The sequence below is a fragment of the Hemibagrus wyckioides genome, linkage group LG26, assembly GCF_019097595.1.
Source record: "Hemibagrus wyckioides isolate EC202008001 linkage group LG26, SWU_Hwy_1.0, whole genome shotgun sequence".
Classification (NCBI taxonomy): Eukaryota; Metazoa; Chordata; class Actinopteri; order Siluriformes; family Bagridae; genus Hemibagrus; species Hemibagrus wyckioides.
Window position 1 is genome coordinate 18,066,947 of NC_080735.1, and position 23,641 is coordinate 18,090,587.

At 41.4% G+C, this 23,641-nt stretch overlaps 2 protein-coding genes across 2 annotated transcripts; both read right to left on the reverse strand.

The window, feature by feature from the left end:
• Nucleotides 1–8,025: 8,025 nt before the first annotated feature.
• ccsapa (centriole, cilia and spindle-associated protein a) lies at nucleotides 8,026–16,471 on the reverse strand. The gene is made up of 5 exons (XM_058380504.1): nucleotides 16,219–16,471; nucleotides 15,430–16,128; nucleotides 13,310–13,608; nucleotides 11,740–11,915; nucleotides 8,026–11,585 (listed from the first exon to the last, which is right to left on the reverse strand). Exons 2-5 carry the CDS (start codon nucleotides 15,758–15,760, stop codon nucleotides 11,525–11,527), a joined length of 867 nt encoding a protein of 288 aa, XP_058236487.1. The 5' UTR covers nucleotides 15,761–16,128; nucleotides 16,219–16,471; the 3' UTR covers nucleotides 8,026–11,524.
• A 917-nt stretch (nucleotides 16,472–17,388) lies between these two features.
• On the reverse strand, nucleotides 17,389–22,192 carry acta1a (actin alpha 1, skeletal muscle a). Its single transcript, XM_058380503.1, has 7 exons — nucleotides 22,034–22,192; nucleotides 21,569–21,710; nucleotides 20,322–20,646; nucleotides 19,523–19,684; nucleotides 19,239–19,430; nucleotides 18,973–19,154; nucleotides 17,389–18,032 (listed from the first exon to the last, which is right to left on the reverse strand). The coding sequence occupies exons 2-7, from the start codon at nucleotides 21,695–21,697 to the stop codon at nucleotides 17,889–17,891; spliced, it is 1,134 nt and encodes a 377-aa protein (XP_058236486.1). The 5' UTR covers nucleotides 21,698–21,710; nucleotides 22,034–22,192; the 3' UTR covers nucleotides 17,389–17,888.
• Between the last annotated feature and the right edge of the window lie 1,449 nt (nucleotides 22,193–23,641).

Below are 23,641 nucleotides of genomic sequence, written 5' to 3' on the forward strand. Positions count from 1 at the left end.
GGTGTTGATTGTAATATGTAATAAAATACAAATCAAGCCACTGACTCTTGAATCAGTCTTTAATTCCATTTTCCAAAAGTGAACTAAACAAGCTTTTGGAGCATCACTATGGACATGAGTGAAATGATAGGTCTGGATAAACTTCCTAGCTACTAGATCCAAGCTTCTTCTGGTGGTTCATACAGACTTCTAGTGAGGTGGAACAGCTCATTCAGTCCAATATAGATATTAGTCTTTATAGCTGATCAAATTCCACTACAGTATCTAAGCAGAGCAGGTTTTGGATCCTGAGCAGGTTGGGAAACAGTGTTGGGGATAAACACTCTGTGGCTGTGTGTTGTTTCTCAGACATGATCCTGACTCAGGAAAGCGTCCTCACTGCTGCTGCTGCTGTACGGTTCATCCAGTAATGGAAGCAGACAGGGGCCACCTGGTGGGAATTAAAAGACAGATGGTGGTTTTGGTTTTCTTCTGAAGGGATCTGTTAACATCGCTCTCCACCTGTTCTCTGCACATTAAGCCTGACTTTGGCATAAAGTCAACAAAGAAGACCTTTTAACCTACAACCAATAAGCGACATGTCGCCAGTTGTTTAGTTGTTCAGATGTTCACCGAGTCTGAATGTCGTCCATTACAGGTCTCCGTGATGTAAGAACACCTCAGCTGTAGCTACAACTGCATGAATGAAGAGTTGGATTTATGTTTCATGGAAGGTTCATGTTAATACAGGACAAAAATGATCCTAAGGACAACTAACCTCAATATCCTGATATAATACAGTATATACTGTCATTAAGGTGATATCGATGTTCAACAGCAAAGGATTTACATTTACATTTCTGGTATTTGGCAGACACCCTTATCCAGAGTGACTTACAATTTATCTCATTTTATATAACTGAGCAATTAAGGGTTAAGAGCCTAGTTCAAGTGGTTAAGGCTCTGGGTTGCTGATCGGAGGATCGGGGTTCAAGCCCCAGCACCACCAAGCTCAACTGTTGGGCAACTGAGCAAAGCCCTTAACCCATCCTGCTCCAGGGGTGCTGTATCATAGCTGCCCCTGTGCTCTGACCCCAACTTACTCAGCTGGGATACCAGAAGAAAAGAATCCCACTGTGCTGTAATGTATGTGTGGTGAAAATAAAGGCTTCTTGCCCAGGAACCCAGCAGTGGCAGCATGGTGGACCTGGGATTTAAACTTACAACCTTCTGGTCAGTAGTCCAAAACTGTAACTACTATGCTACCACATCCCCTATGTGAGGATGATGATGGATTATATTTTTCTGTCAGGAAGACTAGCTTTACAAAAAATAATGTCACTTACAAAGCATACAGTTCATATGACTATATGAAGTAAAAAATATATGGCCAAAATTATGTGGACACCCGACTATTAAACATCACAGTCCATAACTATGGGCTTTCCACTTGATGTTGATTGTGTCTGTGGGGATTAGTGTTCATTCAGCTACAAGATCATAAGTGAGATCAGACTCTGATGTTGGGATGTTGAGGAGACACCAGATTTCAGTTCATCCCATTGGGGTTGAGTCAGAGTCAGGGCTCTGTGCGGGACCTTTAAGTTCTTTCACTCCAACCTTCACCTCTACATCATGGAGATCTTCATGGAGCTCAGGAGCTTTGTGCACAGGGGTTTTGATATGCTGGAACAGGGTTTGAGTCTCTTAGTTCCAAAGCTACAGCACACATTCTGTGCTTCCAGCTTTGTGGAAATAGTTTGAGGAAGAGCCTCCAGGTAGATCAACAAACCAAGCAGGATGTGTAGTTCTAGAGCTTATTTAAAGATAAATATTAAGTTCATTCTTGAGTGATATTTTGCTCTAGGCCATTTCAGAGAGGAGAAAAATGGAGGAACTTTCATTATAAAAACCTAGAGCATGTAGAAAGATTTTCGGTTCAACATAAGAAAAATAAAGACAAGAGGATTCAGACTGGAGGAGGCATCTTCTGGGTGGTTTGGTTAATAAGCGTGTGATGAATTAGCCCACAGTGTAACAGCATACACAGGGGAGAAGTGAACATTTGTTAAGTGTGTTGAGAATACACAGAGCATTATCTCTGACACCACTGTGACTCACACCAGGCTTGATAATGACAGCAGCTGCTGTTGGAAAGTTCCAGAAGATATCACTTACTGCTGACTAATGGTATGATCATGACAACTGAATACAGATGTAGCAGTATCAGTATAGAAGGTTATGATAAAATGTGTGGAGATCAAACAGAAAAAAAGGCATTTTCACGAGCAGGATTTGTAAAAAACAGAGCTTTTAATGGCTAAAAACATCTTAAGGTCTCTAAACATCTTCTAAAGTCTCTTCAGGTTATTGATAGCTTAATACTCCAAGATCATTATATCAAATAACTGATATTTATCAATATCTTCACCAAGAGCAACTTCATCACAATTTCTGCTATTAGACAGAAAAACGATAAATGCCTTCTTACATGGTTCTTAAAGTGGGGTCTGCGGGCCCCTAGGGGTCCATGACGCATAGCTAAAGGGTCCATGTTTTTGTTTTTTTTAGTTACACTGGTGAAAATGTATTATATTTAGGGGTCCAAACACCAAAGTCCAGTCAGACATAATGTGTTTTACTGGTTGGAAAGGTCAGGAATAGAAAGCTGCATGACTTCCAAAAAACATTTAATGTTCAGCAACAAAAAGTGAGTGTGTGGAACTGATTGTACAGATGTCTACAGAAAGTTCAAGAACCACTGGAACCACCGGTACATAACATTAAATCAGCAGTAATGAGTGCTGTCCATAGTGTCCATGCTGAAAGTGTGTGTGTGTGTGTGTGTGTGTGTGTGTGGAGTGATGTATTGCCTCAAGAGGTCGCTGTTGTGTTGTTCTTCAGTCTTGAGCTAAACCACTGGAGTGACAGCTGCTCTTCTTGCCCTGCTGTGATGATGTGATGTTTTCTGGTCTAATCAGTTCTCAGTGCCGTTCTCATAGCGCTAGTGCTGACTAAAAAGTTTCAGTGATGAAGAATCAGCAGTTAGGAGTCCATTAGATTATTAAAGGAATTCTCTAATCTAACTTTTAGTCCAATACTTTGTCACTACATCTCATTTCACTGTACTGAGAAGATAAACACAAAACTTGTCTACTCCAAACTCTAAATTGATAATAAAAGTCTGAAGGCCAGATGTCCATGCAGAAATCTAGATCATTGATGTTAATATTACATTTTACATTCTTGGTCAAACTTTTATTTACACCTTCCTCATCTTAACACCTTGAAAATTGTATATGTAGTCATTCATTCATCAGTAAGAACCTTCTCCTAATCAGGATCGCAGCAAATCTGAAGTCTATCCCAGGAATGCTGGTCATGAGGCAGGAATACAACCTGGGTGGGATGACAGGGACTATTTAGGGTGAGCAGTTCACCTATCTGCTTGTTTTTGGAGAAAGGGATAAACCTGAGAATCTGGAAGAAACCGATATGAACATAGGTGAGAAGATTAGCACCAACTCAGAGCCACAACCCTGGAGCTGTAAGAACTAGACATAGGTTTTTTTTTAAAAACCATTATATCCATTGGTTTGCCTTTTTGTCCAATTCTTCTCTCACTGCAGGAAACTACACCAGATGTGTTGGTAATAGTGGAACCGTGGAAGCCCATACTAAACATAAGGCCACTTTTGGTGCCACTCAAAATTTCCTCTTTCATATAACATGTTGATTGGCCTGGCTGTTATATACTGGTTATGTGACATGCTGTTTGCCACCAGTGGAGCCCAGATGTAGGCTTTCTTCACAGCAATGAGTAATGTAAATCCTAGGTACTGGTCCAGCTAGCTATACTGGTCTCCATTTACTTCCAGAAATCCCAACGTAAACGAAGCTAGTAAACTATTAATGTTATTATTCTGATTCATCCCTGGTGTTGCTATTAATATACAGAATTAAGTTAAACTCTTTCAACCAGCACACCTACAGAGAAGTTTATGATTAATTTCATTTACATGTGTTAGACGTTTCAGTCTGGAGCTCAGTTCTGCAGGCTGGTGGGTCTTCAGGAGCACTGCTTCCTCTATACTCTGCGTATATGGTATATATATATATTTTACTTGGCCTTTGAGACACCAGACCCAGTTTGGGATGTGCTGAGCTGGAGAATAACAAGAGAACCTAAAAATAAGTGACGAGCGCTCGGTCGTCCTTGTTATCTGTGTCACTAAATTCCACCACCACCATCAGACGGTCGACAGAAACCATTGATCTGATCTACCTCAACATCCGACAGGTGTGGATTTTATTTACAGCCAGACATTATATCAGCTTTATGACTGATACAAAGCCAGTCATGGGATATATTATGTCATAAAAGTCTGCTAGCATACCCCGGCATAATAAAGATGAATGTTAATGACTAGCCTGTCAACACAAAGGTCTGATGACTTCATGTGGGCTTTTTTTAGACACACAGTTACTTATAGATCACAGACTGTGGCATTCAGTTCAGCTACAGAGTGCTGTTCTATTCAATCTGAAACTTTCAGCTCTCTTATTAGCCAGATGCTACATTTAAATGTAGGTTTGTATTATAAGATGTCTATTAGAAGGTACTGCATAAACCCTGCAATTAATATTCACTCAAATTGTCACATGTTGGAAGCAATGCAACTTATTGAAATGTTTCTAGCCCATAATGCTAAGCTTAACAGTGTACTTTTAGTCAGAGCATTTTATATTTTCTAGTTAACCAACACGAGCGAGTAAAATGTTACTAGTTCTATCTTCTTTTCACTGTTTTTGTAAGAGCAACTAAAGCAGTTTTCTTTAGACGTTAGCTAGCTTGCTCTTGACCTCCATAGTTCTCAGTTGCTTAGCAACAGCATGTCCGTGAATGTAAACCCTTATACACAAGCAGTCGTGTGTTCATCATCTTCTCGGTGGTCTCGGGATTGTTCTGGAATGTCAAAGAATTCCGTAACTCCTTTTCAGTTGTGAATCTAGAATAAGGTTGGACGTGGCTTTTTCGGGGTGCACACAAACACACACACACACACACACACACAACCACAATGTCAGTAGTAACCCGTGAGACACGTGAGCTTCAGAAACATAATATAACGTGTTCAAACACTAAAACGGCCGACAGCTGGTGGCAGTGAATCCCGGCTGAGAGGAACAGGTGGAGATCCACTGACCAGCATGGCTCCATTCAGACCAGCCTCATGATGTGTGCAGTAGATCACACACACACACACACACACGAGGGATTAGAGTAATGAAAACAGTGTTGGCGTGTGTTTAGCGTGTGGTGAACAGCTGGACAGCCGTGGTTCTCCGGCTCTCCGTAATCCAGGGGTTTAAGCTCTCAGCAGCTGTGTGCTTTCTGACCTCCTCACTGATGAAAACGCTACATATACCGTCAGCTCCAGAATTATTGGCACCCTTCACACATATATGAACGAATTTGTCTACATAAAGCGAATAACAGCAGATGCGATGAGTGTTACTCTCTGCTTCGAGCGCCATCTGTCTCTTTTGTGCTGGTGATGGATGGAGCGAGGGAATTTATAACCCAGGGAAACATAAAGTTGGTCAAAGGCGACAACAGAAATTTCAGGGTCCTGAGAGCGGCTTCGTTTTTTTGTTTTGTTTTTTTCCCAAGAAACACAATTTGCCTTTTTTTTTATTAAACACACTTCATGTTTTTGAGAGAAAACACAATATTTTTTTGTTTGTTTTTAATTCCTGATGTGAATATTAGTAGCTTTCTGTTTTTCACTCAGCTCCAAAATTATTGGCACCCTGAATGAAAATAAGAAACAATACACACACACATACACACACACATACACATACACACACACACACACATACACACACACACACACATGCACACACAAACACACACACACACACATTGTGCCAAAAATTCCTCCATTTGTCTATGATTATTAGCTTTTTTTTTGCACTTTTTCTCAACGTAAGACTTTACGCACAAAAAGACATTAAAAGCGATGTAACAAAGAGTTCATTTTAAAAACAGATCTCCAAAATAACACTTTATTCTTAGTGTGTTTGTGTATGAAGTGTGTTTTTCTGCATTTCTCCATCAGAGGGATTTTGCCATCCTTCAGTGATGAGATGAGAGCAGCTGCTCCTCGGACTTATCAGTGTCCGCCCCCTCACGCAACACAGCTCCGGCCAATCAGAGCGCAGTACATTCGGGGACTGACCAATCGAGCGGCGGATATGCAAATCAGCTCCACTGAGCCAAGTAGAGTGGGGGTGTTTCAGCATTTTATATATCTGAGGTAAATTTTATACAAGGCCCTGTAACACACACACACACACACACACACACAACAACAACAACTAAACTGATAATTAAATATAAGTAGATAAATATGGCTGTGCACATCATGTACACTGTTCCTCTGATCTAAAATTAGGGCTTATGAGAATTACTAGAGCTATTATGCTAATGCTTAAATCGTTAGCATCTGTCAAAATTGTTAGCAAACTATATATATATATATATATATATATATATATATATATATATAGTATTATAATATTACTATATAAATAAAGAAAGTCGCAATATTATAATTCATTTAGTTAATTAATAGTTAACATTAAACAGTTAGCTTCTTTGTCTACTAATCTCACAAAAATGACGCTAGTACAAAGCCTAATATGTGACATGTCTATCGAACCATTTGATGCCTGAAATGACTGAAGACCATTTGACATTTGAGGCAGATATATAGAGAAGTTAGGTGACTTTTTCATTGGTTATTAGTAAACATTAGCTTTAACGTAAAAAAAATAAATAAATGAAGCAAACATCAGGCAGCAAATCTATCTTTAGTTGATTAGCAGCTATATCTTGGTTATGAGGAAAACTGTGTATGATATTTCAACCAAATTAGCTCAGTCAGGCCAGTCAGGCTGGGAGAACAGCATTTTATTTCTCAAACAAATATCCAAGGTCAACAAATCTCACACCACACACACACACACACACACAGACAAAGACAGCTGTCCAGAGAGACAGACAGGTGACAGGTGTGCACAGACAGCTGTGGTTAAAAAGCCTCGAGACCTTTCGCCCTCGTTGTCAAGATGAAGCCGAACGATATGCTACGTCTCCTCTATTCAGCCTCCTGACAACATCCACAAATCCGTCACCGTGTGTACATTTACAGCTCAGAAAGAGATCCTCTGCTCACTAACACAGATATGAAGGAAGCCATCTTGTCTGCAGTAATAAGCAGCTAACCAACGATTCTGTAACGTGTCGTGTGTTGAACAGTCTGAGAGAATGGTTTTGATGAAATGCCTGATGTTGTGATTCAGCCTGGGTTTAGTTCTGTGAGGTAATTCTAATCTGTTAGATAATTAAGCTAAGCTAGCCAGCTACATAATCATAGCACTGTCATGACTAGCCAGCCAGCTACATTCAAGCTATGTTATTGTCCGATTAAGTCAAGATAATAAATAATATTGTGTGATATTGAGGTAGTTAATAATACTAATATAATAATAAACACATTGAGGTATTTTACTGTGTAATCAAAACCAGTGGTCAAGCTAAGCTAGCTACCATAAGCTTAACAAACCACTTTGAGGTCTGTGGTGAGGTAAACTATTGTATTAAGGTGTGGAAATAAATGTTTTAAAATAAATTTAAAGTCAGAAGAAACAAAAATCACATGGTTTTCAATCTTTTAGAAATCTATTTAAACCAAATGGCTATACCAACTCCGCTAATCTGCCTCTCCTTCTCTTACACTTGGATGTGATTCATGCATGACTAACTGCTACAAGTGAAGCTAATCTAATGATATGTATCCCAGCAAAACACAATCATAACCGACTGTAGCTCAATTTAGCAGTTTAGCATTAAAGACATATCGCAGGTTGCCAGATCTTCCACGCACGAATATAGTTTCCAATAAAAGTGTTCGGGTTGCCACATCTCCGCCATAACAACAAAAAAAACAACTCGGCATAGCTAAAGATACGAGCATGAAGTAGCTTGAACATGATTTTATTAATGCTCCAAAGTGAGTTTATTCACAGACGAAAAAATAGATTTACATTTGTATTTTTCGTTTTGTTTTTCGTTCCAAACCCTAATACAAATACAATGTTTAAAAATGTAAACCGCTGCAAAATAAACAAGTCAATCATGAGAATAGATATTCATTCAGATTAGAAATAACATTCTTCATATAATCATCTGGTACATTATTATTATTATTATTATTATTATTATAGCACAAAACAAACCTCAAACAAGCAAACTCAAAATACAAACCACAAAGTTATCAGGAAAAAGGAGAGAGAGAGAGAGAGATATAGAGAGAGGGAGAGAGAGAGAGAGAGAGAGAGAGAGATCCAGCTGCATATGAATCACTCTTCAGTGTAGATATTGGTCTATATGATATTATATTGATATTATGAGAGATATTGTGGAAGCTCAATAGAGTTTTATACTATACTTTATCTCTTATACATCATTTACTGATGTTTTTAATGTTCATTAATTTTGAAAAAAGCTGATTTGGTCTTAAAATCTTAAAGTTTAATTGCAGTAATTTCCACTTTATAACATTTTTCTTTAGATATGACATGGCTGTTAAAGGTTCTGCTGTTAGTTTTGCATTAAATTATATGTACATATTTATCCTTACGTTGAAGTACTGTCCAGCTCTACTACTGTGGTGTACTGCTGCTGCTGTTGGTCCAGAGCTTTGTGATTACGTCCACACTTCTCACGTAATAAATGGCGAGTGAACGCAAAATAATTGGCTTTATATGGCAACATTGCTGTATTTTGTTTCCATTGTAGCTGGTGATCGTTTCATCTATAAACACATTCATAAGCGCCGACCGGCCATCCGACCCCAAGAGCTTCCGTTTCAATCACAAGTTAAAAAAATATTCAGTATAATGAACCTGAGAAGGTTCCACCTACAGGAGTGCAGCCATGCAGAGGGGATGTGGGAAAAAAATGAAATGAATCAATAAGAAACCTGAGGGATTTTACCAGACAGTACAGAAATTTCTAGGTTTCTATGGTGACGAAATGTAAATGTCGAATCTGTTATTATGGTGTTTGTAAGAAGACTCGCTTAAAAGTGTTAGTTACAGAGCTAATGATCAGATACGTAAATTAATTAATTAAAGTAACAGCATTATGGAAAGATAGATAATTAAGCTAGGTAATAAGCTAAATAGTAATGATAGATAATGGCTTTGCTAGCATTGTGACTGTCCTTCATTTAGAATGTTCAAGTCATGTAGGAAAGGCGGTATTTACGAGTTAAATGCACAAGAACGGCACCACAAAGTCGTAATTACGAGTGGGATTTTCTTTGAGCTCAGAGTTTCCGAGTTGGTGGTGTGTTTGTGCATTAGGGGTGTGTCAGTGCAAGTGTGTCAGTTGAGGGTGTGGCAGTTTGGGGCATGTCACCTAGGGGTATGTTAGTTAGAGGTGTGTCAGTTAGAAGCGTGTCAGTTGTAGGTGTATAAAGTTGGAGGCGTGTCAGTTGGAGGTGTGTATGTTAAAGGCATGGCAGTAAGAGGTGTGGCAGTTGGGGGTGTGTCAATTGGAGGTTTGTCAGTTGGAGGTGTGCCAGTTGGAGGTGTGTTAGTTCAAGGTGTGTAAGTTGGAGGCGTGTCAGTTGGGGGTGTTTCAGTTGGAGGTGTATCAGTTGGAGGCATGTCAATTGGGGGTGTGTCAGTTGTGGGCGTGGCAGTTAGAGGCGTGGCAGTTGGGGGTGTGTCAATTGGAGGTTTGTCAGTTGGAGGTGTGCCAGTTGGAAGTGTGTCAGTAAGAGGCGTGTCAGAAAGAAAACATGGTGACAGTATTATACTGATATGTGATTAGAACAGTTTCATTTTGCACAGAAAAAGATAGCTTAAGTGGTCAGATTTGTGTGATAGGACATGAGGTGGCGCTATTTCAAGTACAGTTTTCAGGTCATTCTGCTTCAGTTGATTAGCTGGTGACTGACGGTTAGCTTGCTAACAATTAACGTTAATTAAATAAATGTTTCTACCAAAAATCTACTTCATTAACTAAGTAATATTTACTGGTTCTGGTGGCCATCAGCTGCAAACATCTTCTTCTGGAAATCTGGTTTATGAAGGATTTCAGATGGATAGATAGAAGTGATGTTCAGAAACTGCTAATAAAAGTTAAACTATTTGGATCAAAAGCCAGTCACCCTTCTGCAGTATAGTGGCTACGTCCTGATAAAACCATGGACTGTGATCCTCTAGGTGTCTGTCGAGAACACAACACACACCTCAGATTTTACAAACCTACATTTTATACCTATTTCTTTCCACAATTCAGTTCAACTCCACGCTGCATCACAGCATCACCCTCATGACACTGGTGTGTAAAAGTCAAACCACGACAAACATACGCTGTTTCAAATCATTCAAAAACAACTAAATCACATCACTTTAACCTGACGAGCTCCAGAGACGGAGAAGAAATCAATACACAAATTCAAAACAAGCTAATCGTTTTGGTCCACACAGATATTTAGCAGCAGATCCTTCAGTGTCTAGCTGCTTCATCTTATACTTCATGTTGCATTCCAAGAAATCCACCAAAACAAAACACATTAGATATTTGCACAACCCACCAATAATCTCAATAAATATTCATAACATCAATCATGAAATTATTTATTGTCGTAATTTATTTGTTAATGTTTCCTGGTTAGCCCTGAATCAAGTGTGAAGTCGATTAGAGACTGCAAAACTCATAATAAAATAGAAGATTTTCATTAATTATGCTATTTTTTCATTTGTTCTTTGCTTTTTGATTTTTTTTTAACGGAATGAAGAAATTAAGACCTGGATGAATAGGGTTAGGTACTTTTTTGGTCAAACAAAAGCTTCAAACGTTCCCTGATGCTGGTATGAGATCCGAACCAACAACCCGTAGTATAATACGAACCCGTTTAACGTGTCACTCTGTGATTTTGATGCGAATCATTGCGATGAATGGACTTCCTGGGAGAATGTTCTTGCCGAGTTCCTCTAGCAAAGACAGAGATGGAGTCATGCTGTATAACTGACTGTAGTGTTAGCGATGCCACGTCCAAGTCATGCCACAGGAAGCTAAGTTACCTCGTGAGGTTATTGCTAGCTAGCTTGTTTAGCTAACCAGAACTTGTATGAACAAAATGATCAACGATTCAACCATTTCTCGTCTAATAGTCTGAACCAGAATTTTGCACACAGAATTTTTTCAAATGAACGAGCAGAAAACTTACACCTTGTCCACAGTTGCTAAGTTGTTATGATACATTCCAGGTCTTTTATTTCCTTCTCTTCAGGGTCGTACCGATGTCAAGGTTGGATCAAGAACTCGTCTGGACATTTGTTCTTTTCCTACATTCTTCTGCGGTGGAACTGAACTCGGGCAGTGAAAGTCGAGGTCGAGATGGATGAATATATGAGAGCGCACACTGAGAAACTTCCCGTTACGTGTCCTGAGTTTAAGCTATAAGCATAATGGAAGTCTTTTAGTCTCGTCATGGTCCAGTCCATTCTGGCTGCAACAACTGAAACAAAAAAGTCCTTTGTCATATCACTCATATACACTTGGAGTAACATTTATCATATTCTGGAACACTGATGAACCAGTCTATTAAGGGGATTTTAGATCAGGGTTCAATCCTCTTTTGTTGTTTGTTTGTTTGTTTGTTTGGTTTTTACCTCAGCCTGGCCGAGAAGCAGCGCATGTACTCGGTAATCCAGCGATCGTCCACTGCCGAGAGCTCGGACCGTCGCAACTTCTCCAGGTCAGCCGATCTCGTTCTCCGACGCTCTGAGACCTTTCCACGTTTTTCAGAGTCACGGCGTGTTTGGACCCCGACGTCGGCCCGGTGGATCTGAATGGGAATGGGAAAGGCAGAAACATAACCACATGGAAAAAACATGAATGTACTTTTACATTCAGTTAGAATAAACTTCCATCCAGGACATATTTTATTCACTTGGCTGTCACTTTTATTTAAAGTGACTTACACATGAGGCAGAATTCAAGTGCTCTCCAATTTCCCTTAGATTTAAACTCACAAACTTTAAGTTCTAGGACAAAACCATCTAACCCTAACCCCTAACCCTTAACGCTAACCCTAATCCCTAACCCTTAACGCTAACCCTAACCCTTAACTCTTGACTCTAACACTAACCCTTAACTCTAACCCTAACCCTTGACGCTATCCCCTAACCCTAACACTTAACTCTAACCCCTAACCTTAACCCTTAATCCTAATCCCTAACCCCCAACCCGTAAACCTTAGCCCTAGCTCAATCCCTAACCTTGAATCTTATCCCTAACCTTAGCCTCTAATCCCCAACTCTATACCCTAAACACTAACCCTAACATCTAACCACCAACCATAACCCTAACCCTTATCCCTAACCACAAACCATAGGTCTTGCTGTTTAGACGGTTGATGATACAGTACTAATCTCGGAAGCTCCGCCCACAATTGTAACACTGTATTAACCATAAACTTTCTCTTTAATGTTTTTTATTCCATCTCTTAAAGGTTCATGCTAGTGATTAAGAGGCTGAGAGCTCCAGAGAGCTACTTATGGGCCCTTGAACAAGTTATTAATAATTAATAGCTACATGCTCTGCTAGCTAGCGTGGCTAATGTTAGTGATACAAATGGATTCCGTTGTAATGGTACGGCTGCTGTTAGATTAATGACTGAGAACTTGACAATCCAGACGCAAACTGAGACTCTGGTGCTGAAATCCCACTCACTGTGTACTGGGACAAACTCAAGCTAGTTTCCTAGTTTCTGTACCACCTTGTGGATAGATTCAATTCTATAATGTAAAGTTGTGTGTAAATATCAGCTATTGTAACAAATTCTCATATATCTGTGTGTCTTTACTCAGGACTTTCTGCAGCCACAAGTGAAACTTCTTTTTGTTCCTGCTGCATTTCCCATGTGCTAATTAAGCGAATGGGACGCTTCAGATACCCGACTCGACCTGGGCTCAGCCTGAATAATTTAGCAGCATGTGGCCGGTAGAGCTGTGACATCCAGTACGTCTGGTACCTCTGGATGCTTCACTGAACAGAGATTTTTAAAGGGACACATCACCTGGAATGGATTCAGGGACATGGACAGGAGAAAGGAAGTGAGGTCATGTTGTGTGATCCCATGTGGAAATGTTTGCTATTGAATTTTCTGTTTTTTCCACTGAATGTTGAAAGCCACAGTCTTGCTTTGTGTACACAGGTTGAGATCGGTACTTAACTCACCTCTCCAGCAGACGCTGAGCCTTTCATGTTGAGCCTCCTCCTCTCCCTGGCCTCCACGCTCCTCTCGGCCCAGTCGTAACGGATATTCGAGCGTCTGTTGTCCCGGTTGGAGGTTTTCTCTGCAGCGCCGGCCGGCGGCTGGCTCTTGGCTCGGGTCGGTTTTCTCAATGTGGAGTCGGTGGATTCATCTGTGTCGAGTTCACGCTGAGGGAGACTGGGTTCAGAACGAGGAGCTCTGTGTCTCTGTCTCAGCGGGAGCTCCGATGGCCCGTTAGCTGTGACGTGCTGGTATCCATTCTCTGGGATTTATATAAAAAGACAGAGACTAAACTCATGCAGTTCAGCAAATAATGGAAACCCTGTGCTGATCATACACATTCAGTAATATTTCTTTATGAGCTTTATGATGCGTAAAACACAGAAATACGAAACATCTGCAAGGAAACTCTTTATTTTTATTCTTACCTACATCCTACAACCACATGGCTAACTCATCATTTAATCACTGAGAATTAAAGCCATAACTACATCAAAAATCATTTGAAAAGGAATCCCATGAGGCATCCAGGTAACAGCTCCACTCTTCTCCATCATTAACCAGGACGAAGTTCAGCTGAGGACCAGAAACCTGGACACCTTTAAAACTTCACAGCTGATTTTTAGTCCCGAAGGAGCACAAGGCTTATTTTAAAGAACTCCGAGACCCAGCTTCTGTCCAACGTAGGTTATATCACAGAGGGGACATTATGTTTTTATAATCTGGGTCAAAAATTTCTTTTTTTTAAAAAAAGTTCCTCTGTGAGTAAAGAATTAAATGCTGTAAATAAGTATTGAACATGTCGCCATTTTCTCAGGAAATATTTTTCTAAAGGTGCTTTTGACCTCCAGATGTTGGTAACAACCCATGCAATCCACGCATGCTAAGAAAAGAAATCAAACCATAGATGTCCATAAATTAAGTTATGTGTAGTAATGTGAAAGGATACAGGGAAAAAAGTATTGAACACATGAAGAAAGGGAGGTGCAAAAAGGCATTTGTTTTTCATTTTAACGCAAAGCTTTTCATTATTTAATATTCGAATTGTTTTATCATATTAACAGTTTTCACTATAATGACAGTGTGTAGTCGAGCAACAGACTCCACCCTCCACCCACCTGTGTAAAAGTTGATGTTCCATTTTTAGATCAACACCATCGACCTCTCGCTTGAACTCATGCTTCATTGGTAAGGATAAGACACGAGGAAAATCTGACCTTTTGTACAGAAGAAGTTAAACTGTTCAATGTCGCATTATTTGCACGTTTAAATTGCGGCCCAGAAATACTGCAATGTCTCGAATAATAACAATAGTCATGATGTACTTTCTATCGTTCTGAAAAATTAAAACATTTCCTCAATATTTCCAGATTTTCACTCTGGTCTCAGACTTTTGGACTCCGCTGTATACTACCTATCAGATCTGTTCATTGTTATTTATATTTTCTTGAGCAAGTTGGAATGAACATTTCCTTTAGGGACCGGTGAAGTTGATCTGATCTGTGAATCATTCTCAGGAATAAAATGATTAATCTGTACTCTTCCTTGTCGCTCAGATGATAATGTCAAAAGTATCGTTTTGAGTAATAAGGCTAAAGATTTCATTATCCATTTTCTATACCCGCTTTATTCCTAATCAGGATCACGGGGATCTGCTGGAGACTATCCCAGCACACATTGGGTGAAAGACAGGGGTACACCCTGGACAGGTCACCAGTTCATCACAGGGCCACACATATAGACAGACAACCACACACACTCACACACACTCCTATGGGCAATTTAGAATTACCAATCAACATAATGTACATGTTTTTGGACTGTGGGAGGAAACCAGAGTACCCGGAGTAAACCCACACAGGCACGGGGAGAACATGCAAACTCCACACAGAAAGGCCCCTCCCTGTTCGAACCCAGGACCTTCTTTCTGTGAGGCAACAGTGCTAACCACTAAGCCCAGAGTTAAGGAAAAGCTACTTGTGACTGAGTGATGAAGCTTAAATCAGTCATGACATTTGGTTTCAGTATAATCTATACCGTCTTGGTGGAAATGTTTTGCTCTCCAGGTGATTGGGGTACCTACCTAGAGGAAGTGAGTTGTGCTCGTGCTCGGCGGTGTCCGTGTCCGCGTTCACCCGAGGCACGTCTGCGCTCTCGGAAGAGGACGGATGCGGGTTTGAGGACTCGGTCACCCCTCTGACCCTGGGGCTGGACCTGCCGCTGGAGTCTGATCCGCTGTCCCAGCCGTCCCCGAACAGCGGCCGGTGCGTGTGCTCCATCAGCCGGCGGCTCAGTCTGTACTTCACCGAGTCCTGGTAGCATTTGGTGAAGGTCTCCCATTTCGGCTCGCGGAACTTCTTCATGTACTCCGAGCGGATCTTCTTCGTGGCCGCGTTGTCGCTGGTGCTCGTCATCGGGGCTGGATTTGACAGCAAGCGAGCAACCCCTTGCACAGGTACCGGGAACGAGGTTCAGATCTGGACACTAGGATCTAATTCAACCCCGTCGTTCCAGTTCCTCTGCAGCACAAACCCGCGCGCGCTCCACTGATTATTTATTTATTATGTCTTACATAATACATCCACCGCCGTTTCCACGGTCAGTGACAGTTTTCTGTTCTCGTGTTACTGTGGCTCTCGTAGTGAAATCCCAGACGCCGTGGGAAGTATTCATGCATGCGTAATTAGATTATTAGTTTATTATTCGCTTGTTGATGTTGAAGTAGATGTGCACTGATTGCCCCTTAATCCTTGCACGCGCGCTGGAGAAGCGTGTAGGGAGCCTGTGGAGAACATATAGAGAACGTGCTGGATTTCTGCTGGTTCCATGTCTTCATTACTTGTCCTGAGGATGTACACAGCTGAGCTCTTACCTCTCTGGCGTCTTTTAAACTCCGAGACTAAAGCAGGATGAAAACAAGCCTCTCCGCGTCACAACCTCACGCGCACAGAAACAGAAAACAGCTCGGGATTTCTGAGATTTATGAGAAGTTTTTTTTTTTTTTTTGCATTAAGCGAACAGGTAGGGAAATGAGGTCAGGGAGTATTTACAGTGCCATCTTCATTATCATCAGCAGCAGCAGGAGGAGGAGGATGTCGCGCCCTGGCTGATTCACTGTGCGCATGCGCGAGTGTAGAGTAACGCGAAGCAGAGTAAACATGAGCGCGCGCTGTCGATTTTTGTTTTTTATTTTGTGCGTGAACGCGCACATCTTTCACTTTACACCTGATAATGCACGTGCAAAAAACAATGCAAAATCATATCAAATGAACAGTTTTAGGCAGGTGATTATGCTGGTTTCTAAATGAGCATCATGTCATTGTGATCCTACCCGCTGTATAATGATCATCTCCGGTGTCACACAGTAATTAGGCGATTAATTAACAGATTAAGTCTTTACAACCCAGTTAGATTTTTTCTTTATTCATTCTGATACGATTATTATCATTATTATCATGTCTGTGATCGTACAGGACAGTGGTGAGACCGGCCATGCTGTATGGATTAGAGGCAGTGTCACTGAGGAAGAGACAGGAGTCAGAGCTGGAGGTAGCAGAGCTGAAGATGTTGAGGTTCTCTTTGGGAGGGACACGGTTGGACAGGACTAGGAACGAGTACATCAGAGGGATGGCTCATGTTGGACGTTTGGGGGACAAAGTTAGGGAGGACAGATTAAGATGGTATGGACATGTCCAGAGGAGGGAGAGTGAGTATATTAGTAGGAGAATGTTGGACATGGAGCTGCCAGGCAGGAGGCAAAGAGGAAGGCCAAAGAGGAGGTATATGGATGGAATAAATGAGGATATGAAGCTAGTGGGTGCAAGTGTTGAGGATGCAGAAGATAGGGATAAGTGGAGGGAGATCGCTGTGGAGACCCCTGAAGGGAAAAGACCAAAGAAGGAGAAGAAGATCTCTGTGATGTCTGTGTTCGTTTCATCTGCAGAGCAAAGTTTTTAAAGCTTGAGTGTGTTTTTGTCATGTGAATACAAATCTACAGAAAGCAGACTGAGCAGGAAAGAAAGCAACCACAAGAACAAACATGTTCAAAAATAAATATTTTATATTGAATTTTTTGCTATTCAGTTGATCACTGGGTTGAGAACAATAATAAGAAAGGAAAAAAATACAAAGACAGAAGAGGAAAAGGCACTGGAGGCAATCAGATGTACAGTACAGTGGTTTAAAAGGGAAGCTGTGTTGACAAAAGCTGATGCCTGATGCCTTGTTGTGGCTTTTCCATCTCACAGTTACATGCTGCTATAGCATAGCTTAATGACGCTGACAATTGGTTCCAGAACCCAGAATTGTTTTGGCACTAACGTGGTTTCCTTCACATAAATAAAAACAACGTTACAGTCTTCAGTAAATCATCTCCATACAACAGAGGGAACATGAGTCCTTGTTTTTACTCCCTACGTTTCTTGATGTCGATCTGTTTGTAAAGTAGGGGGAAAGGAGATGCTGTTATGAAATAATAACAACTCAAAAACTCGAGGTCGGCGAGTTCCCGAGCGAGAGCTTGGTCCAGGAGAGGCTGGGAACTTAGAAGCACTTGCGGTGGACGATGCTGGGGCCGGCCTCGTCGTACTCCTGCTTGCTGATCCACATCTGCTGGAAGGTGGACAGGGAAGCCAGGATGGAGCCACCGATCCAGACGGAGTACTTACGCTCAGGAGGAGCGATGATCTGGAGAGAGTAGAGAAATAAAAAGATGAGTTTCCAGCACGTAACACAGGTTCATTAGTAACAAATAGGTATAAAGATTATACCGCTAAGTCAAATCCACAGTTTTTACATGGCTGCAGTTTAAAATGGAGTCACTTATTCTGTGTGCAGTTAAACCTAAAGGCTTTACACTCTTAAATAAAGGGTCTTTCTGTTCATCCCCTTTATAGATTTTCCAGATCCAGTAAGATCAAGTAATCTTCTGAATGAGGAATTGTGAATAGCGTAGATCTTTAAGGGTTTTCTAGTGTACCTGAACAGGATGTTCTAACATTTGATATAATGGATAAAGAGCAGAACTGCGGACTGGATGCAGACTATTTCAGCTGATCACTCAACAGTGTAGCAGAAGAAGGAATGAAAAACATGTTGTGTATTCGTGAAAGGAGAACTCCCTGTGTTACATTCTATGTAATGGAAGAAACCCGTAATTGTGTTGTATTATTGTTTGGAAGAAATAAAAGGACAACGTAATGTCTGATTGTTGACTGATCACAAACTGCTTTCAGTTCTCAGCCACACCTGTAGCAGATTCTCTGTGGTGGCTTGTTGCTCCGATCAAATGGTTTTGTGTAAATTATTCAGCTGGTAGCTCATGGAGAAAGGGAAGAGTTGTAATTTACCCTCTCAGGTCTTATTGGTCTAATAAGTGAAATGATGAAAACGGAACGTTTAAAGACAACTGGATTTGTGTACATGGCGCTAGTTAAAAGATCAATTGTTGTGTTGTATTTATAGCCATGAAGACAGTTAATAGTTAAGATCATCGCCGTTCAAGTCATGTTGTTCTCTTAACTCGACTTTTGTAAGCAAGGAATTTTGAAAATTTTAGTCAAATACTTCTGATATAAGGATTGATAATGATATTGACTATGACTGATTAAAAAATTTAGTCTGATACCTTGATCTTCATTGTGCTGGGGGCCAGAGCAGTGATCTCCTTCTGCATACGGTCAGCGATACCGGGGTACATGGTGGTGCCACCAGACAGGACGTTGTTGGCGTACAGGTCCTTCCTGATGTCAATGTCACACTTCATGATGCTGTTGTAGGCGGTCTCATGGATGCCAGCGGACTCCATGCCTGCAGGTGGAGAACAGCTTTTAACAGACTGGCGAGAAAATCCAGAAAGAAAGATTTAAGAAGAAAGTTTGTTCTGGTACGTACCGATGAAGGAAGGCTGGAAGAGGGTCTCTGGGCAGCGGAAACGTTCATTACCAATGGTGATCACCTGACCATCGGGAAGCTCGTAGCTCTTCTCGAGGGAGGAGGAGGAGGCGGCGGTGGCCATCTCGTTCTCAAAGTCCAGGGCGACGTAGCACAGCTTCTCCTTGATGTCACGAACGATCTCACGCTCAGCTGGAATGAATGAAACATTTTTTTTGAAACATCTCTAAATTAGACCTGCACCCGGAAATGATATTTAACGAGATATCAGATGCGACACGAACCAGTGGTGACGAAAGAGTAGCCACGCTCGGTCAGGATCTTCATCAGGTAGTCAGTCAGATCACGACCGGCCAGATCCAGACGCATGATGGCGTGGGGCAAAGCGTAACCCTCATAGATGGGCACGTTGTGTGTCACACCATCACCAGAGTCCAGCACGATACCTGAACAGGGTCAACAAGCACAGGGTCAGAGCACATGCATTAAACTTTTTAGTTTGGTTCACAATTTTAGCACTCTTTGGCACCCTCTGCTTCCAGCAAGGTGAAGTGCAGGGAAAATGAACAAGCTTTAATTTCTCCCAACAAAGTCCCTTGAACCCCCCTGTGTTCTTTTTACTTTCTTGCTCAGGGACAGGCTTATGGGTTCAGAGCTAAAAGACTTTATTTTAATAACATTTGAAAACCTTAGAAGTACTTCAGGTTGTTTTTTTAAGAGAAACCTAAAAGATGCCATGTATAACTTTAAAATACAGTTTCCTTATTAGAGAGTTCTGAGTACAACAGCTTTAGGAAACAAATAACCCTTATCTGTTCTTAAATATTGTGTCTATATTTGACATTTTTGCTAATAAATTATTTATATATATATATATATATATATATAAATTTATATATATATATATATATATATATATATATATATATATATATATATATATATATATATATATATATATATTAAATATTGCTCCAAAATGCCAGGGACATTCATTGTTCAGTAAGTATCCTACACTAAAGTGTCCCAATGAATGCTCTTAACTCAAGCTAATGATTAAATAAATGTGGTTATGATCCTCACCGGTGGTACGGCCGGAGGCGTAGAGGGACAGCACGGCCTGGATGGCCACGTACATGGCGGGGACGTTGAAGGTCTCGAACATGATCTGGGTCATCTTCTCACGGTTGGCCTTGGGGTTCAGGGGGGCCTCTGTGAGTAGGGTGGGGTGCTCCTCAGGGGCCACACGCAGCTCGTTGTAGAAGGTGTGATGCCAGATCTTCTCCATATCATCCCAGTTGGTGATGATGCCGTGCTCGATGGGGTACTTCAGAGTCAGGATACCTCTCTTGCTCTGGGCCTCGTCTCCCACATAGGAGTCTTTCTGACCCATACCGACCATGACACCCTGTAGAGAAACAAGAAATGCAGTGAGATGTAATGCATCTGAATTTATTAGCAGACATGCTAAGTTGTATTTGCTAACTCTGGGGGCGTCGGTACTGTGGAAAGTGTGGAATAAACTCTCCGGGGTTGTGAGGTGAAGGACTGATAGTTAGCATTTGGTTATGAAATTGGAACAATGAGAATGCCCAGATATTTGATGTTTGGAAACTACAAATTGCACTTGCTATCAGTTTTACAAGAGCATTTAACAATTTATGGCTCAAGTGAACTAACAAGTGAACAATTTGCGGCTCATTTAGTGAAGAAAACTTCAGAAAATGAATAAAAGTAGTTACGTCAGCAGGTGACACTATGGGTAATTATGTTTTATGAGACTTTATTAGCTCTGTGGTGAGTGCTATGATATGGATATCACAATACATTATTTTACAGTACAGTTTTCCATTGTCCTAGTTTCCTAACTGTTACCTAAATAAATGATATAACCGGAATCGTTAGGATTTAGTTCGCAGGTTTGGACGCAAGATGACGAGATGTTCTATTCGCAAAAACAAAACATCAAGACCGCCATGTTGTTAGAGCTTTTTAAACGAAGCCTGAGAATTCCGTTAGATGTTTCTGTAGAAACAGATCAGTCCACTGTGCCGGAAATAAGGGGAGCTGAAGCACTAAACACTGTCTGTTTAAAGAAATTACCAATGAAATGAATTATTTTGGACATATGCGTACAACAATGTTCATTATTATTATTATGTTATGAACAGTATTTTAATCTACGTGTGTATGTTGTCGGACACTTGTAGATCCACTAGGGGTGGTGGGGGTGGGGGGTGGTTCGTGGAACCGCCTCCACACGGCCACCAGGGGGAGACGGAAATTATAATACAGTGACTAGAGATTTGTCTAACATCCCGGGGACCTACCTGGTGACGAGGGCGGCCGACGATGGAGGGGAAGACGGCTCTGGGGGCATCATCTCCGGCGAAACCAGCCTTCACCAGACCGGAACCGTTATCGCACACCAGGGCGGTGGTCTCTTCGTCGTCACACATGTTGAAGTGGTTTCTGTAAGAGAAGCATACGATAAGGAATGGAGCGTGCCCGCGCGCGCGCGCGCACACACACGAAATCTAACCATATCCTCAATAAGCAAATAAAAGTTCCATTTTGCCTCTTTTTGTTTGTTTTAAAATAATATGTACTTCTTTCCTCTAAAAAGAGAAGTTTAATCAATATTTAGAGAAGGTAAAAGATTTTTACTAGAGTCCATTGAAAATTCTATCTTTCATTTCCATAAAGAAAAATAAAGAATTATAATCCAGTCCTGAACTGCGGCGTCAGAGTAGTCCGTCTGCTTGGCTAAGCTGGTGCGCGCTCCCGGTTCTTACCTGTGCTCGTTCCCGCTGTAGAAAGAAGCTCGAGGGCGCCTTGGGCTCTAGATCCAGCTACAGTGAGGCAGCGAGCCTGGCTGCTCTTATACCCCCCGCGCTCCTCCGTGCCCCCGCCTCCGGCTGTCAGGAATGTGCGCGTATCTCACAGGAATCCCCGCGTCCATATTTGGGGTCTTTGAGGAGGCCGCGCGCTCGGAACAGCCGTCGCGGTGCGTATAGGAGCGCGCGCGCCGGGCCATAAATGGCGCTCCGGAGACTGTATACCAAGTGTGTGTGTGTGAGTGTGTGTGTGGTGGGCCGTATCCGTGTATGGACGACTCGGGGGTCTGGTGTGTCATGTCTGGGAAGTGTCCCTGACCTGATCAATGGACTCCAACTTTGGTTAAGGACAAGAGTCTGGATCAGATGGCAGCTCTGGACGCTGCACCTTAAATATCTTTGATCCAAACACTGGACAGGAGTAGGGATATTTTCTAGACAAAAGCCAATGTATATATGCTTAAAATGGCATTAAATTAAAACTAAAACACACGGAGATGTGCTTCACACACGCTTTCTCCCTGATTGTTTTCCTATAACAGAACATCCTGGAACGCTTTATTCCTCTTACACCCTCATTTTTCCCCATATTTCTTTAATCCGTGTTTCATAGCTCTTGAACCCTCACACTGCATTATAACAGCAACAAACTGTCATTCAGTAACTTATACTCTATTTATTTACTTATACTCTACTCGCACCAATTCAATACCAACCCATGCATAGACGACATCTGGTGGAATCCTGGACCTTCATACACTTCTTCTAGAAGAATTGTCATCAGATTGAAGCCACACAACCCGAGAGGAATTTATTTTATCTTGCTAAATGCATTCTAATTAGAAAACAGTGTCGAGTTCTACACAGAAACCGGAAGGATTGGAGACTTTCACACCATCAGAGATCTGCCGTTACATCAGTCAGCTTCCGACAGCCAGGAATTAGTGTCTATAATGACCTCAGAAACTACACTGACCTCATAGTTCCTCATGGGCTCGTGGTTGCTGTTGTAGAAAGGACATTATCTAGTCTCCAGTGTCACCCAGATGAGGATGAGGTTCCCTTCTGAGCCTGGTTCCTCTCAAGGTTTCTTCCTCAGGGAGGTTTTCCTCAGGAGGAGAAGGTCCTCATCACTCCATTCATCATCAGTCACACTCTTAATAAGTGGGAATTTCATTTAACTCATACAAGGTTTAAACAAAGTTTTATTTGAATCTTGAGCTTCTCGGTCAGATTCAGCAGGAACCACTACATTCAGAATCTTGTCACTGTTTAATCTGTAGGCCTTTATTTTATTTATTTTTTGTGGATGAATCTTCACTTAAACGGTCACTTGTTTTCTTTTAAATTCAGCACTGCAGTGAATAACAAGCTAACAGACAGTGGATGTGTGTACGAGACGCTCAGCATCCTCTCTATACAGGGGATTGTGGGAATTTACGAGTATCTCCAGATTAAAGTTCTGTCTTTTTCTACTCCACCCCCCCAGCAGGAATTCCACCTGTTTTAATCAGCTGCGCTCCGTCTGATAGCGTCCTGCTCGGTGCGACGGCAGAGCCCAGGACC